We start from the raw sequence: 17,862 nt of genomic DNA, 5'->3' as shown, positions 1-17,862 counted from the left end.
GTTCCACGACCTTTGCTCCCATCGCCACAGCAGCCAAAGTAATGTAGAGTCCCTGCTCATGTCCGGAATATCCGATGGGAATGTCCGGAAATTCCTTCTGGTATGCCTTCAAAAAAGGAGTAAAAATCTATTTGTCACTAATGTTTGTAGTGTGCGCAATGTAATGTTAGCCTGACATCTTTTTGGTGTGTGTATGTGCTTACCAACAATATTCCTACTGTATTAACCAAAATTAAGTTTTCATTCATGAACTGAGCTTTAGTTGTTCTGTTACTGTGGAAACACTAGCTTGGAGGCTTGTATGACACCCTTGCCTTGTGATCAATCATTACTCCATAGCCCTCTCACAGAGTGTACAACAAGACACCCACATTGTTTGTCACTTGCCAAACAATCCTGCCAGCTGATATGTAATGATAAGAATACAGCACACACACACACACACACACACACACACACACTTCTTTTTATTGTCTAATTTCACATCATTCACTTATTCTTTTCTCCTCTGTAGTTTGTTGAGATTGTGTGATGAAGGAGGGAAAGGGGCATGACGGTTGAGACAGGATGTGGTTTCTAGCCTAACTGGTCTTCATGGAAATTCTCAAAACTGATGAGGAATAAAGTAAACATGCATAATAATGGCAAGGCTTAATTTAATGTGTCATTTTGCCATGCAGTGGAGTTTTGCCATTTTAACCAAAAATATATTTTACAGTTTTAGACCTCAGCAACAGTGTGGTTACGTGATGGAAAATAACACTGATCACTAGGAACTGTTCTCATAGTTACATCCCACTTTTACAGACGTTATATCTACATATATTTGTTTGTCCAAAGCGGCATACTAATGAGGTAAAATCCAGCCACAAGGGCCACAAGGTTGCATGAAGTAACACATAAGTGCAAACCAAATGACAAATGTGTTGGGTTTTTTTGAAAGAGAGTGACAGATATATAGAGGAGAGAGAGATAGTACATCTTAAGAAAGACAGCGTGCGTTAACTGCCACCGACCAATACATCACTATGTCAGACAGACCTTGTAGACCTTCTTAAAACTATTGTAAAGGCTACAAGCATCTGGACAGAAGGTAATTGGTATTGTTATATTTGAGATGGCAGATTCTGCAAGGAGTGGGAGAGATTTGTCCTTAAATGACAAACATTCTAGATACTGTCAAAGTGTCACACCCTAGTTCTTTGTTACTACAGATAGGTGTTTCACAACTGGAACTGAAGCATGGAGCTACTGAACAGATCACACCCTTCCAGGAAACAATGCATATTTTATTCTGCTCATAGAAGTGCAAATTTCTCTTATTCTTATATTAAAGAAATCAAAGCCTTCCATTCCACATACATGTATGTGGCTTGTGAAGAGCATGGGTTGATGTGACTTTCTCTTGGAAAGCCACCCATATAAAAGGTGGGAATATGCCCCAAAGGATGGTACTGATATAAAACTGACAGTAACAACTGAAAGTGAGACTTACTGTTGTTTTCAGTGTAGCTACTATATGCAGGCCTTGTCTCAAACTGTTAAGCTGAGAACTTTGCCACAAGTTAGAGTTTATAAATATTGGGAAATCTTTGATGAGACCATCACCTATGGTTGTAAGATCTGGGGTGTTGCCAAGAGACTGGATATGAGAGCTTGAAATGCGGCATCTCTGCAGCATGGCATTTTAGCCCCCTTTCAGGGTCACTGATCCAGGTGGCCCATATTGACGTAGACTTGGGACTCATTATTTCAATACTTTTTATTTAATAATAATGAAACAAACACCTCCCTGAAGACCACAGAAAAACTCTCCAAATATAAAGATCTGGAGATAGAAAATTGAAAGAATGTGGGGGATGAAGACCACAACAATTCCAGTAGTAATGGGTGCTCTTAGTCTGGTCAAGAAAGGGATGGAAAAGTACACCAACAAAATCCCTGGTAACATTAAGATACAAGAAATCCAGAAGATCCTCCTCAGCACTGCTCACATTTTAAGGAGGTCATTATCCATCAAATAAATCCATCACACCCTCATTGCAGCCTCAAGTCCAAGGAACAGACATTAAGAAAAAAAAAACATAATAATAATAATAAATATAGCCGCAAGCGGCGATTCGCGGGTTCATACCTTTTTTCCCCAATATCGCCATCAAAATAATTTCACACATACGGTTCAACATTGTTATAAAACATATCCTGTACGTTTTGTAACAACTGGACAACCATTTTCTGATCTATAGCTTGATCATTTCACGTCTAGTTACGATGCATTTAAAGCGCCACCTAGTGGTCGATTTGAATGAAACTTTCAAGGAATATTTCCGGCACTCATGTGGACATATCCTGTGTGTTTTGTGATGATTGGAACAACAGTTGTGGATCTTTGTCTATTTATGTCCTGCACCACGCCCCTTTACACGTTTATTGGTCAATATCTTGAAAAGGAAAGGAGCTATCACCAAGCGGTGTAGGAGGAGATGTAAAAAATGTGTTTGCATTATGGCAAGCGGCCATAAAAATCCTGTTTTAATGTGTTATGTATCTGTATATGTTGGGCAATTTTTCTTCAAATACACTAGTTGACCTTTTCCTTAAAAAACAACTACAGCTTTTATTTGTAGGAGTGCACTGACTGCAAAGAACAAAACATTTACTGGGAACAAGCCCACTCAGGATTATGGAGCTAAATTAGGGCCAAATGTTTTGTTAATTTGAAAAAAGAAATTGTAATCAAAAAACTTGAACACATTTTTAACACTGTTGTTTTGCATCAGCAAAGAAATTTACACAAGTACTACATCAAACTGATTCAGTGTCGTCCCCCCCAACAGATATGGCCTTGTTATTTTTGGAGGGATTGATGGCTTCTCACGAAAGGTATGATGACTACTAAATGAGATTCAAAATGACAGACATGGTTCTACTTCTTGTTATAGGTTTGAAAAATGAAATGCTTTCATTTAATTTCCAGTGAATGATATTCTCTTCTTCAGATCATGTACCTAGGTGCTGCGACCAATAATAAAGCATCCACTGCACTTGATTTCTTCATGGAGGCAGTGCAGAAGTATGGCTTTCCATTAAGGTAAGACCAAGTGTGGTTCACTGTGGTAGTTCCTACCTCAGTCATTTGTGTATCAACTGCTTGTTAAGGATGTACAGGGTTTTTCATTTTAAAGTTCTCAAACAATGTTTTGTCCAGTAAGATGACCATAAACAAAAGGCATTTTAAACAATTAAAATGCCTTTATTATAATGGCATGGTTATATAAGAATTAAAATGCGTGCTAAAACACATTTTGGCATCTCCCTGATGCCAAAGCACGTTTAAGTGGGCATTTAAATTTTGTAAATACCATTACAATAAAGGCATTTTATTTATTTAAAAGAGAGTGCTTTGGATTTTTTTGTCTTGTATTTTTATAATACATAAAGATGTTAGAAGTTAGCTTATCTTCTATTTTTTTGAAACATTTAATCATGCATTTTTATTTAAAAACTTTTTTTTATTTCTTTATGTGTGACGGTTTCTTTTTAGAGTAAGAGGTGACCAAGGAGTGGAAAACGTTGGTGTTGCGCGATGCATGTTCACCATTAGAGGCTGTGGAAGGGGGAGTTTCCTGTCAGGAAAGAGTGTACACTACCAAAGGTATGTTTTCTTTATGTACTGCGAAGTAGTCACACACATCCAGAAGCCTCAACAACAAACAACACAAAACATGAAGCAAAGGTCTGCACACTCTTCCAAACTCTCTGGGCACTTAATATTTACCAGATCCAAATGTGAAAAAGATAAAGTCAAAACAAAGAAACCACATAAAACACCTAACATGAAAGGCACATAATAGGGCAAGTATTAAACTCTTCTAAATAAGTCAGATCCACATAGATCAAAAGAAATGTATATCTGACTGGAAGCCGTAATATATTTAATATAGCTAGGTCCAGATATCACTAGATAGTGTGCTTTTCACAGCCTGTGAGGCGGTTATGTATTTTATATGGTTTCTTGACTTTACTGTATTTCTGTATTTCAAGTGTTCTTACCACTGGATAGAGTTAGGTGGATTTCTATTTTTACTATTCCGGTGCAGTTTAGAATCTCAAACCAGTTTAATTTGAAGTAACCGGTGGAACCAGCTCTTCTGTTTATTTCTTGTCATCGTTCAGTGTCACTTTGGAGAGCATCTGCTGCGTTCAATGTGACACCTAAAGGTTCGGTTTGGTGTTTGGCTGAATATCAAACCAGTTTGAACCGACCCACTCCTACCACTGGATCATGTCCTAGTATGTGACCAGAGTATTAACAATGGCATCTTTATATCCGTCTTCTAGTCTAGGGAAGAGCAGTAGCTTGAACTTTCACTTACGGTTGTCCAATAAATTCATCTAAATTGGGCTACCTTTGTTCCATGTTCCATTTATTTTTTACACAAGTTCAAGTGCAAGTTCAAATGTACTGTACCCACTTGAAGATAATTTTATGTTTTCTTTTAACAGAATAGAACGTTTGTGGCGAGATGTTTGGATGACTGTTTCCAATGTGCACTACGAGATTCTTCACAGCCTTGAGGACGAAGGTGTTCTAGATCCTTCTGACAGCATCCATCTTTTCTGTGCCCAGCATGTGTTTCTTCCACGTCTGCAGAGGGATCTCGATGTCTTCAGGGTGGGGTGGGATAATCACCCTCTGAGAACAGAGCAGAATCTGTCCCCGCAACAACTGTGGATGATGGGGCTCCTCCTGAATCCTGTTGATGCTCCAGACCTGACAGAGGTACTAATTACATTTTGTTTGTATTGATTATTACAGTTGTTTCATTTAATTAAAATATTTTAAACACAACCATTGTGTTTAAAATATCTGTACAACACTGTAAAGAAATCCCTGAAAACTTACTCCATGATAAAGCTTGGAAATTATATTTTCATGGTGTATTACATTACTGATGAAAAGTTGGTGCAAGATAATGTAAAGTTCATTTTGTAGCATCATTATTTTATATAATTTATAAAAACTGATTTTATGTGGTTTGCAATCAGTATCAAATTAATGAAAGTGATAACAGAGCTAATTCTTTCTAAATTCACATTGCAGAGAATTTGAATGTTTACTAATATCAAAGTGCTTAAAATGGTTTAAAAGCTGAACAACAGCTTAGGTCGCATTGAATAAAATACAAAGGAGCTGATACTGTATTGATACTGGCATCAGCATAGTATCCGTTCTGTTCACATTAGTCTTCTTAATACTTTTATAAATTTACTTTTATGTTCCCTGATTTATAAATGACCTTTTTATTTTAAATGTAGGAAATTGAGGATGCAGATCTTCATTTCAACACTGCCAGCGAGCAAGACGTGAGCAGTCCTGGAGTGATTCTTCCGCCCATTGAATGTCCTCTCTCTGAGCAGGACATGACAGGCTTAAGGAACACTATTGATGTTACAGGACCATCAGATTCCTATGGGCGAGACATTTATTTGGCTGTATTGAACTACGTGCTAAATCATGTACCGTAGATGCAGGAATTTTGTTTCAAAAACCAGCTTAACACTAATGTGTTACACAAAGTGTACATTGAACTTGTTTTAAATGTTTATTGTTACTGACAGCAGTGAAGCTACATGGTACAAACATTCTTTAACTGCTTCTCAGAGTGCTGGGCTGCAACTTGTGAGTGAGACAACATGATGCCAATTAGCCAGACATCTAGATGAGATGTAAACTAATTACTTTTATGAAATCTTGTTGCAAGATTACCTTCTTAACCTTAACATGTTTGCATGAAATGCTCAACAGTACTGCTATTAAACAATAATTTAATGTTTACTCTCGACTAATTCCTCTTTCCAAATATGGATTTTGGAACACCGTATTACTAAGAAATGTGTTTCATTGATCAGAACATAATAAAACAGTAGCAACTGGTGCAACATTTATCATTTACTGTAGGTTGTAGTTCAACCTAGAAAAAGGTACCATCAGTTGATGGTAAATATTTACACCATATTAAACTGTTGGCCCAGATGAAAAGCCTCAGTTAGAACCTTTTTGAATTGGTCATAAGGCCTCATATGTTTTACAGGTAGTACAATATTCTTGGCACATGCTGACACAACGGGGTAACACACACTGTGATGGCCAAAGTCTGCACTACAGTCATGGTTAAACTTGATTGTTACAGCAAAATCCTTCTTCTCTGAGGGAAGAAGTGGGATGTGACCTTGGCCTGTGATCCACTGGAGCAACCTGGCAGGTGTGATGGAATGTAGGCCATCTTGGTCATCTACCTGGTCTTTAGCTATGAAGCAAACATAAAACAACAAGTGTTATGTGACCATTGTAAATGTTATTCCTTACTGCCATGCAGTTCTTTCAATTAAAGGAGTGAATTAGACAAAGGTACTCAGCCACAGAAGAACAGAAAAAGTCACATTTCAAGATGATTTGGAAAGACTATCTTAGCCAAACACAATGAATATATGCCATTATATATACTTTCATTATTGGCGATGTCTTTCTACATAGAATGGTGATAGATTTGTAAAGGTTTTCATTAAGAACAATGGGTTTAGGGAAACAATCATTTGTATGTATGTTCTCTGTATGTATGCTCATTGTGATTACAGCCTTGCATTCAAAAAAAGTGACAACTGTCTTAAAACAAAAACTACCCTGGTCCATAGTACTTATTACCATTATCAAAAAATAACGTTAACATATTCATACCTGCATAATTACAGGTGGTACCAGAAAATTATACAGCTCAAAATGTCATGAAAACACACATTTTACTGAGCTTTCGAATATTTGATTTGCAGAACATTAACAACTATACACCTTCAGCTTCATAAAGGAAGTCCTGAATAAAGTTGATCATCTCCAGCTCAATCTGATGCCTGGAAGTCCCTTTGTCACTCAGTTGAGGAAGAATGGATGCCATGACAAACTCTGCATTAACCTATGATGAGATAAAATTGTATATCATGTCACCATTTAATTATTAAATGTCATAGCAGTTAAGCATTTCTTAATTCATTCTCATATAATAGTACTAAATGGTCTAGTTTTGTCTTACTTTTACATCTTCACCGGGAACAAACAGGGGCTGGCAGATATCTGGGTACTGCCTTATTAGCGAAAGAAGGTCATACAGCTGCAGGCCTTCTCTCAGTTGTTCCAATATAGGCTGCAGCCTCAGCACTGCATGGAGTACAATGGCACTACAATAGTAGACAGGAAAACAATTGCTACAAAAAAAAAATCCCTTTTATTAATTTTACTGTACAAACAGAAATATATGTCCTAACATACCGAACAATGGACTCCTTGTTTTGCACTGAGATAGCTCCAGTATATCCACAATTTATGATTTCATCAGAAAGGCCTTCAATTGAATGTTCAGTTGACATTTCAACTTGAAAATATAAATTTAAATCACAGGAAGAAAATTTCTTTACCATGTAAACACATGAAAATATTGTTTGACAGGGAATACTTGATCAACCCAGTATTTTCTTCATACAGAGGTCATACCTGCTCAATTAACTCTCGCAACTGGACATCTGCAACTGCTTCGGTATTGAGAGTCGCCGGGTTTATCTGGCCACTACAGAGGTAACTGTAAGTCCATGGGCTGAAAAAGGCAGGGGCCGGGCCACCTTGTGCCAAACTTACTGCCAAAATCTCTCCAACAGTCCTATTTACACAAATTAAGCATTAATGTTTTAAAAAATGTTTCACAGAAAGAAACCGTTTGTCCCGACTTGCATAAAAATAAACCCACTTGTACAGGCCGCTGTCAAAGTCAGTCAGAGAGTATCGTGGGCTCCTCTGGTGCTTTGCCCCTCAAAGAAACGGCTCTCAATTCCTGCAATCATTTCTATTCACACAAGTACAAACACAATAACTGTGTTGGTCTAGGGTCTCCTGCGTCAAGTAATATTTTATTATCGTGTGAATTAACTATTAGCCATTTAATTTAGACCATATTACTTGGAAACCCAACCAAGATAATAAAAATGTATTTCTATTTAGCCATTCAGATCATTTCAATAGGGTTTGTCTAATTTGGGTTAGGGTTATATTAATTTTTGTACATTATAGAAAACCTAATACACAACTCGAGGACAGACCTTAGCTGATGGACATATTACTAATAAAAATGTAACATTCCTTCATGATTTGGATGAGCTGCCCGTTATTCATAGAGACCGTTCTGTGGATTCAAATGTTTCCTTTTGTTTTACCTGTGAGAAATTCTTTTCGGAGAGCACCTGTGTCCACTCCAGCCTCCCCAAAGAATGTCACTTTCAGAGCAGCAGTAGGTGAATTTTTTTTTTGACGCTGCCACTGCAGTAGGCCTCTCTCCAGAATGTTTGTTCTGGAGATTTGGATGTTGAACTGTTTCTCTAGGTCAACTCTTCCACACATGGCATCCAATACATCATCAACACTGCCAAACCAAACTTAGAATCAATAAATAGCTACTAATGTTGACTGCAAAACCTGCAGAATTAAGATCTGTGTAGGATTAAGGTTTATGTATTTAGACAACACAGTATTTACCTTTTGATGTGCTCCTCTCCATTGTTCTGGCTCGCAGCAGGTGTCTCAGTCATCTTAAGATTGTCCTTTTCTCTACAAAAGCACATGTATTGTGCAAATATTAGTACGAATAGATAAAACAAGTACTCAAGTTACATATACATTTAAAATGAACATAAAAACACTGCATACAAATTACCTTTCTCCACACATGCTAGCATGGATCTCTACAAACTGTGGTGTAAATTTCAAGAAACAGATAGGACATGGAACTTTCTATTGGAGACAGAACAGTTGGACTATTAGCAACAGTCTCATACAGAACAGTTTATGTGGGCTTTTCACATTGCAACACAATAACATTTAACACTTTACCTCTTCAAAAGATGTCTTGGTGTCATGGTGTACAGGGGGGGCTGTCATTGAAACTATCTGGATGTCGTTTTCACATGTCTAAGATATTACATATGAAAATGTTCTGTTATAACTCATTGAAAAGCAGTAGTTGCTGTACAATGCAACATCACATGTATTACATAGCTTACCTCAATATCCTCTCCTGCTGACTGAGACTCCATGCACTCCTGAACATGAAGGGCCAAAATGTGCAAAGGAAAACTCACTTTGCAAGTTTGACATTGTGCTTTTGGCATACTTTGGAATTCAATGGCATCTGGAGGTAGTGGAGTTAGGTCAAACTCATGCTGCAAAGGCACAATATACAGGGTGTTCTTCCCTGCCCCTGTGACACTGCGAAGAAGAGTTCCGGTGTATCCATCAGAGTCTGGAGGAATCATTATTAGTCTCCTTTTACCCTGACCACCTGTAAATGCAACATTGTTTGGATTATTTCAACTAGATATGTTTGGCCAAGTTATTTGAATGGCAATGTATGAAAATGGATATTATATTACTACTTTTCTTCACCTGTAGCCTTGTAGAGCAGCCATCCACCTGTCACTCCCTGCATCTTAGGGTACTCATTTTGCAGTAGTCGAAAGAACTAAGAGAACATAACTAAGTGATGATAGATAGATAGATAGATAGATACACTTAATTTATCCCGAGGGAAATTCAAGTATCCAGTAGCATACAAAACATACATCCATTAAACATACATTAAACCTATATTAAAATAGAATTAGAATTAAAATAACTTTTAACACAGTAAACAGTGCAAATGGAGTGCAGATGGAGGTAGAAATTGTTCTTTTGTCTATTGTCCTCCCTGCCATGACTAGGAGCTGATGTCTCAATGCTTGAAGAATATCCTACCACTAGGATAAAAGGGTCATGTTTTAAATATAAGACATTTTGAGCAAAGTTTAATCTGTAATACCTCCTTGTGACTCATATCCTTGGACATGGTGAGATGTCTTTTTCCAAGCCCTGCTTGAGCAAGTTCAGACTCTTCAGATGAGGTTGGGGTTGTCTCTGAATTTATGTTTAACAGGTAAACATAGAAACTAAAAGGCCTCCAGGTTTTTGTATATGGTGTGCTATAGGTCTTTGGACTCTGTATCTTTCGCTTTCCTAGGTAACTTTTTCTTGAGAAAAATCCAGGGAAAGATCTGCATGATTTAAAAATGATTTTTTCTTTTATTATGGTCATAAATGTACAAATAAAATATTAACTAGTTAAATTACTTTAAAATGAACTTGAACAATAAAATTCCATCTAAAACCTGGCCATCTCTTGGTCTACAGATGAAGATCCCTGTTGCTGCATTCTTCCTTGCTCTTGCTGTCCCTGAGAGATGTTCTGTGTGAGCACGTTTATAAGGCTCTGTGCAGCTGCAGCCACTGTCGAGTTATGGTCGACATTCTGACAAACAGAGGTTAACAAAGAAAATCCACGTTAAAGGCATAAAAGAACTTTAGCTAGTTACTGAAAACACTAGCTAGCTTTAGTAGGATGGAGCTAACTTAGTTCATGCTAATCCAAGCGATGCTTCATTTCCAGCTTTGTCCAGTTGTCAAACTCAAACGCATTTTCCCTTTATGTGTGTCCCTACGATAAAATAATTATCCACTGTGGGATAATGTCCCCAAAGAATATATTCTAAACGGCCCATATATTTCACATGTCTTACCTGTGCACTGGCGCCAGCGGGTTGCCTTGGCGCTGCGGACGCCATGGCGAGTGAATACAGCGGTGCGTTCATGGTCGTATGTGTAAGTGGGAGAAGTTCCTTCTTAAAGTGTAGCTGCTGAATTGCACAAACTGGCACAATTTATTATTTATAGTGTAATTGGTCCCACGTATTGTCCAAAACAGCTTTTTGGGAACTTAGCCACTGGCATTAGTTTGTTTACTGCCAGTCACATGCATATGGTGGATAGAAAGCATTGAGCCATGATTCTCGCAGTGCCTACGTTTCGTGAAGGCAACATGACTGAGGAGAGTCTTCTTCCTTCTTTGTTAGACTGTCACTCATGATTCCACGCCCCTCTCCGTTGAAACCACGCCCCCCACGCAAAATCGGGGCCAAAAGTCTGAAACTGAAAAATACTGATCTGAAAGTGAAAAATAGATTTGAAAGTGAAAAAAAAAGATCTGAAGCTGTAAAAAAAAGATTTGATGCTGTAAAAAAAAGATTTGATGCTGTAAAAAAAAATAAGCTTTGACTCTGAAAACATAAAACGTGGAACTGAAAAATAAAAGTCCTAAAATATCAAAATATGGAAAAGTGAAAAATAAAAAACAAATAATTTCTTCAAAATACTTCCAGAAATAAATCAATATTTTATTTAAACTGAAAAAAATTGGCAAACTTATTTTTAGTTTGAGTACATGGTTGTATTTTTTAAGTTTTCGACAAAAAATTAAGTTTTCAATTTCAAGTTTTAGTTTTTCGATTACAATTTCTTTTTTCAAATTAACAAAACATTTGGCCCTAATTTAGCTCCATACATCTGGATTTGACATGGCTTTATATCCTTATTACTGATTAGGTGCAACACATTACTGATTTGAAACGGGTGTGTTCAATTGTGTGCTTCCGATGACAACAGTGTGTTGCTTGTGTTTCACTTTTGGGGGCTGTGTTTTGCCATTCTGAGTTGAAGTGCACCAAAATGCTACATGTGCTTTGTGAATGACAATGTGTTTACAGTTTTGCACAAAGAGTGATTCCGATTTGCTAGTTGTGTCTAACCACATGAGAAGTGTTTAAAGTTCTGCAAATTGTGTGATTCAATCAATAAAGTGGTTTGTACACTTGCAACTTTGGTTTTGCAAACGGATTTAGTGTTTTAGCAATTCAGAAATACTGTAATGTAAAGGGTTTACTTTATATAAACATTTTTTAATGGTAATCAAAGGCTACTATCCAATATATCTACATTTTTTTCCAATCAATGTAGGGGGTTTATTTTATATAAACATTGTTTTATAGTAATTAAAAGCGACTATCCAATATATACACATTATTTTCCCATTTCTTTAATGAGTTGACTTTACATTAACATTGTTTGATAATAATTAAACGCAACTATCCGATTTATATACATTCTCCTCCCATTACAGTTTTTCTCAAATGCTAAAACACATTTCACAAACGTTTCGTCTCCAATGTCTAAACACAACACCCTTTTCTAAAGCTACATAAACACAACCACACCTTCTCCCTTCAAAACTCAAACTTTCACACCAAAAGAGCAGCTCGAAGCTTTGAAAAATGTAAACACTATACACATCATTACACACTACAGCAAAACAATTGAAAACACAATGCTCAATTTGTGAGAAGGTTCTTTGTTTCATAACTGCCAATGCATATTTTTTAGAAACTTTACAATAATGGATCTTCTTAGATCTCTGCAGAGGATTGGGCATTTAGATTTGTGAGTTTCATATGAAGAGTATAAATCTATAGTAAATTCTGTACACTACTGTAACACAACTCAATGCAAAAACAGAATCTATTGCACACAACAGTACTCTTGAAAACATGATCAGGGTGTGAAGTTTTTTTTATTTACGCCACAATCACTGTGTGGCATCATGTCGCTGAGCTGCATCGGGCCACATCACCTCATCCAAATCGCAGGCTATATTGTCTCTTGCCAGGCACCGTGGGAAAAACGCCCTGGAATGGCGGATCCATCCTTGGAAGTTCTCCACTGGGATGTCAACACACGCCAGCTCCATTGCCCTTAGGAGGTTCTCTCTAGTGTATGGTTGTCTGTCATAAACCTTCCATCTCCACAATGAGAAGAACTCCTCTATAGGGTTGAGGAAAGGGGAGTAGGGTGGCAGACAGACGTTTAAAAAGTGGTTACTGTTGGTGGTGAACCACTCTCTGATTTGGTTTGTTCTGTGGAAGCGTACATTGTCCCAAATGATCACATAAATGGGATGTTCGGGCCCAGGATGGTGTTGTTGGCGGTCCAGGAGGATATCTTTTAGCTCCTCTAGGAAGGTTAGGAGACGTTGGGTGTTGTAAGACCCAAGGACAGCCTGCCGGTGGACAAGCCCCTCCAAACCCATGGCCGCACAAAGAGTAATATTACCCCCCCCCCCGTTGGCCAGGAACCTCAGTGATGGCTCTTTGGCCAATGATGTTACGGCCTCTTTGCCTTCGTTTCTGCAGGTTGAAACCAGCCTCATCCAGGAAGAGGTACTCATGAGGTCTGGCCATCGTGTCCAACTGTAATATCCTCTGTGAAAATGTGAAAGTGCACAGGTGTTCAGAACAACAGTCAATCAGGTAGCATAGTATTGTCCAGAAGTAATGTAGGCCACTGAGCAACACAGTATGTTCACTAACTGTACTGTGAACATGGATGTATACTTACTTGCACATACTCGTAACGTAGGTCTTTGTGTTATGCAGAGTTTCGCTCAAAGGGAACCCTATAGACTTGTTTCATCCGCATCTTTTGGCGCCGGAGAACTCGGTCTATTGTGGCCAAGCTGACATCATCAATGCCCTCAAAGTTCACATTATCGGCAATGACTTTGTCTCTGATCTCCCGGAGTCTGATGAGGTTGTTCTCACGAACCATATCCACAATGAGGGTTTCTTGTGCCGCTGTAAATATGGCAACCCTCCCACCTCTATGTGGCATTCTTTCAACTCTAAAGAAAGAAACGTGTTGTCAATTGACATGTTTTACAATACAGTAACAACTGATTTGAAACTAATAGACTACTTTCACAGGTTTGTAAAATTGTATTGTGACAAAGAAAGCAATAGAGTACAATACCTGTTGTGTTGTCGGAATGCCCTGATAATGGTGGCCACGGTGAACCTACTCAGGTTTGGACGGACTCTTAGTCCTGCTTCAGCCATTGTCATGCCATGGACAATGACATGGTCAATGACTGTTGCTCGCATCTCGTCCGTAATGATGGTGCGAGGTTGTCTTGCTCTCCCTCTTGGACCTTCTCCTCTCCCTTGTTGGCCTGCTCCTCTTCCTCGTTGGCCTCCTACTCTTCCTCCCTGGCCTGCTCCTCTTCCTCCTCTTCCTCCTCTGACTCGATTACCTCTTCCCCTGACACTGCCTTCATCCATTGTGTTTGTTTGGAATCTTCAGCAAACTGTGCACTCTGAACTTGCTTTTATACATGTGCTCACAGCATTAGCAACAGGTGTTTTCAATTTTGAGTCGTCGTGTGTAATGAATGACGCCAGGTGTGTTCATTTTGTTCAAATATTGCTGACTGTGGCAAGCATTTTGCATCACATGAGCTTTCATTTGAGAATATGAGCAGAGTTCTTTTGCAACTTGTGTTTTAGCAAGGAAAAATGTGTTAAGATTTATGTGAACGGAGGATTGTGTTTTGTGAATTGTGTCTTCATGTGAAATGTGTTTATGATATTGGAAAATGATGGCTAGATTTAGTAAATGTGTTTAGACAACTAGTCATTTGGTTTAGAGGATTGGCTTTTGTGTTTTAGCATTTGAGAAAAACTGTAACATGCAAGACAATTAAACAATGGAATAATCCTGTAAAAAAATATATAATTTGTCATATGAATTTACAGATTAAAACTTTTATTTTATGGTTAATGTTTTTAATAAAAGTTTTTTTCTGTATTTTAATGGAATTTATATATAATGTTAAAAAAACTGAAAAAATCTGTAAAATAATACAGTATATTTCTGTGAAAGAAAAATATTTGTTTTACAGTGTAGTAAATTGAGAATGGCCAATCTCATCTGCTGTGCCTGGAATTAAATTGCATGTCAGCAGTAAATAAAGGCCAGCACGCGCATGATGCGTGTAACAGTCGTAGTACGTGAATACATTTTTGATTTTTTAAAATTAATTTTAAAAAAGATTGGGGGTCATAGCAAGGTTGAACAACAAAGACATGGGGGTGTAAAAATGAGTGTTTGTATTAGGGCGTGTCCAGCCTTATCCTCTAATAGTGGTGGTGGGGGGTTGATCACCAAAAGGTGAAGACGGGTGTAAAAAGGGGGGTTTGTGTATATGGGATGTCCGGTGTTATCCTCTAAAAGCGGATGTTTGGGAGTGGCTTTAGCAATCGCTTGTATATATAGAGGGCTAGACCGAGAGCGTGGAACTGTGTGACTGAATGATTTCTGGGTGAATCCGTATCGGACAGAGCTATCTTTGTGCAGAACAACAGCGCCATCTTTGCAGCATCAAAATCATGGACGTCACAGGTAATCAATTGGGAATAACGACTCCAAAACTACGTATAATTATAGATCCTGTTTGCAATGAGTATGGCTCCTAGAAAGAAGACTCCCCCAATAACATTGGCTGATTTTCTAGACCGAAAGGCTTGGGCGCCTCAGTTTGAATGGGCGGTGGAAGATTTTAGAATGTCGGGATTCTTGTTTGAGCACGGAACAGTTCATCTTTATACGAGAGCTTGATGAAATTTTTCTTTTGTGAAAGCACACCACACATTAGTTTTTACTTCAGAAACAAAGTCTATAAAGATATGAGTGCTTCAAAAGGAGTCTATACCACACAATGGTGCGGGTCTGTGCCTGGAGAGCTCTACCGTGTACAGACAGACCTTGAAGTCTACGACCCAGAATCCTACATCTTTTTTAGATCGTGCAGGGACGATTCTATCATTCAAAATGCAAGGAAGGGGACCCCAGAGCAACAAAAAGGCTACCCCATCACATCATGTCGGAGACATAGTTCAGCACCAGCTTTGTGGTCCAGTGGGGAGAATGGGATAGAACCCTTAAAATCTTCTCGCACATTGATAAATTATTCAGATGGTATAAACCTTATGTCAGCTATGTAGGGATCAAAAGAAAACTTCTTGGTCCTGAGGACAAGCAAGATGAACAACAAACAACATCGCAGACAACCTCAAAGACCATGATGGGGCTGATGGTGACATCGTTCTAATTAAAATGTTTTATGCAGGTACAAGGACTTGTGCAGCGGGTGAGGGTTTATCGAGCAGCCCTAATTTTCCATTACTCCAGGATGATGTCGTCGATAACTCATGGGTGGATGACTATGGCAAAGAACTGGGGAAAATAAATTTAACATTTCTTGTTCCTGAAGAAAAAGCAGAAGCGGACCTGTTTGGACACTCTGGACTGTTGCGACAAGAACTGGTGTTACGTACTGTAACCCGGATTCTATGAGTATAGGCGCATCCCTCTAAGGCTATTGCTATTGGGTTTACCCCTTCCATGCGCCTGCGCGGCACTGAGAGTTTTAGTCTACGCCCACCCACAGCGTGGGCCTCTCCTACGTCCGCACCTTGTATATACACAACGGTGAGACCAAGCCTTCGGCTCCCAAATGCCTTTTCTTCAGCACTGAGAACCAAGGTCCAATGAGGCCTACAACTTAGAGGGCTGCGCCTATACTCATAGAATTTGGGTTACAGTACGTAACCCCCATTCTATATAGGCTTCGCCCTCTAAGGCTATCGCTATTGCCGCCGTGCAGATGTCGTCCACTGTCATCCCACCGTGCAACGCCACTGACGAGGAGACACCTCTTGTTGAGTGCGCTCTGATGCCATCCGGGGGAGTCCTTTGGACCGCTCCCTGTAGTGCACGAACAGACGCTGCAAACGGCACCAGGCGGCCGTGTGCGCCACATAGCAGGACAGCGCTCTCACCAGGCAGAGGAGGTCCTCTGCTGACCCATGGGGGGGAAGGAAAAAAACCAGAGAGGGTGATGACACGCGACTGAAAGGAGCTCGTAATGCTTTAGGCATGAAAATCGGGTTAGGGCGCAGGATAGTCAAGCTGCCGTCGCCCCTTGGCCGATGCCAGAGCCAGGAGCAAGGCGACCTTAGCTCAAAGGAATCTCGGGTCCGCCGTCTCCAAGGCTCAAACGGGGCTTGGGTTAATGCGTGTAAAACCCAGCGCCAAATCCCACTGTGGGTCAACAGGCCGCGTCGCCGGCCTGCGCCTTCGCACACCTCTAAGGTAGCTCAGGGGGTGGGAGAACACAGTCCTGTCCCCCACCTGAAAGAGCCTCCTTATGTGGAGAAGGCCCAGGGGAACCACCATGTGAGCCACGGACATGAGGCCCAGGAGCCTCATGACCGACAGAACTGCCACCCCGCTCATGTGACAACATGGTGGAACTGCAGCCTGTCCATCCATTTGTGCGTCGAGCAGGAAGCGAGCCACTCCGAGTAGCATCTCTGAAAGCGGTCGGACCTGCTGATGAGGCACCCTGGTGGGAAGCCACACTGCTGCCCTTGCCGCCGTCACAGTTCGGGGGGGGGGGGCCCAGCCACGACCCATGGGGGAGGGCCCCCCTCAAAGGGTGGGGATGCCGGCCGTCGGGGGGCCTGGCAGGCAGTGTTGAATAATGCCTAATTCCTTATTTGATTGTTAGGTTCTTTTTCTATATTTATACATCTTATTAATGGTTTGCAATATGTTATAACTACTGAGTGTTTCACTATTGAGTATTCTTTTAGTGTGAAGTTTGACTACTGTGTGTTTACTACTGAGTGTTTAACTACTGAGTGTTTACTACTGAGTGTATAACTACTGAGTGTATAACTACTGAGTGTTTAAGGAGTGAGTTTAAACCCATATTTGATTCTTATACTCTGTGTGTTTATCATATATTATTCCTATACTCTGTGTATTCATGAACGTGTGCTTTTTAATGTGCCTACATGAGCAGAGAAGCTGCTCAGGCCGCGCAGGCAAAACCTAGCCAACCGTAACCCACTCAATAGAAGCAAGGCACCTGCAGTAAGTCACGTACGCCAGGGCTGAGATCATCGCGAACTGAAGCCAAAAATGAGATCATGACATGTTGTGATTTATGGCGCCTGGTACAGCTAGGTACTGCATGAAACCAAGCTTTGCGCTGCCGAAAG

General features: G+C 39.7%; 2 protein-coding genes and 2 long non-coding RNA genes across 5 annotated transcripts; 2 read left to right on the top strand and 2 right to left on the bottom strand.

Moving 5' to 3' along the window:
• Positions 1-2,749: 2,749 nt before the first annotated feature.
• LOC119899399 lies at positions 2,750-3,641 on the top strand. Its single transcript, XR_005443831.1, has 3 exons — positions 2,750-2,883; positions 3,000-3,091; positions 3,545-3,641. It is a non-coding gene; the product is annotated as an uncharacterized LOC119899399 (long non-coding RNA).
• A 14-nt stretch (positions 3,642-3,655) lies between these two features.
• On the top strand, positions 3,656-5,839 carry LOC119899400. Its single transcript, XR_005443832.1, has 2 exons — positions 3,656-4,783; positions 5,320-5,839. It is a non-coding gene; the product is annotated as an uncharacterized LOC119899400 (long non-coding RNA).
• Positions 5,840-5,942: 103 nt separating this feature from the next.
• LOC119899398 (G2/M phase-specific E3 ubiquitin-protein ligase-like) lies at positions 5,943-10,784 on the bottom strand. Of its 2 annotated transcripts, XM_038713949.1 has the most exons (11): positions 10,651-10,784; positions 9,485-9,991; positions 9,103-9,380; positions 8,933-9,010; positions 8,757-8,833; positions 8,579-8,650; positions 7,547-7,709; positions 7,325-7,428; positions 7,089-7,233; positions 6,851-6,971; positions 5,943-6,311 (listed from the first exon to the last, which is right to left on the bottom strand). In XM_038713949.1, the coding sequence occupies exons 2-11, from the start codon at positions 9,525-9,527 to the stop codon at positions 6,010-6,012; spliced, it is 1,383 nt and encodes a 460-aa protein (XP_038569877.1). In that variant the 5' UTR covers positions 9,528-9,991; positions 10,651-10,784; the 3' UTR covers positions 5,943-6,009. The 2 variants fall into 2 exon arrangements, with proteins under 2 accessions (XP_038569877.1, XP_038569876.1); XM_038713948.1 differs by lacking the exon at positions 10,651-10,784 and having other exon boundaries at positions 9,485-10,286.
• Positions 10,785-11,871: 1,087 nt separating this feature from the next.
• LOC119899396 lies at positions 11,872-13,427 on the bottom strand. The gene is made up of 2 exons (XM_038713947.1): positions 13,358-13,427; positions 11,872-13,221 (listed from the first exon to the last, which is right to left on the bottom strand). Exons 1-2 carry the CDS (start codon positions 13,363-13,365, stop codon positions 12,549-12,551), a joined length of 681 nt encoding a protein of 226 aa, XP_038569875.1. The 5' UTR covers positions 13,366-13,427; the 3' UTR covers positions 11,872-12,548.
• Positions 13,428-17,862: the final 4,435 nt, after the last annotated feature.

The sequence above is a fragment of the Micropterus salmoides genome, unplaced genomic scaffold (genome assembly GCF_014851395.1).
Source record: "Micropterus salmoides isolate LMB-PRFRI ecotype aquatic unplaced genomic scaffold, ASM1485139v1 Ms_hic_scaffold_12, whole genome shotgun sequence".
In the NCBI taxonomy this organism is placed as follows: Eukaryota; Metazoa; Chordata; class Actinopteri; order Centrarchiformes; family Centrarchidae; genus Micropterus; species Micropterus salmoides.
This window is presented reverse-complemented; position numbering and strand designations above follow the sequence as displayed.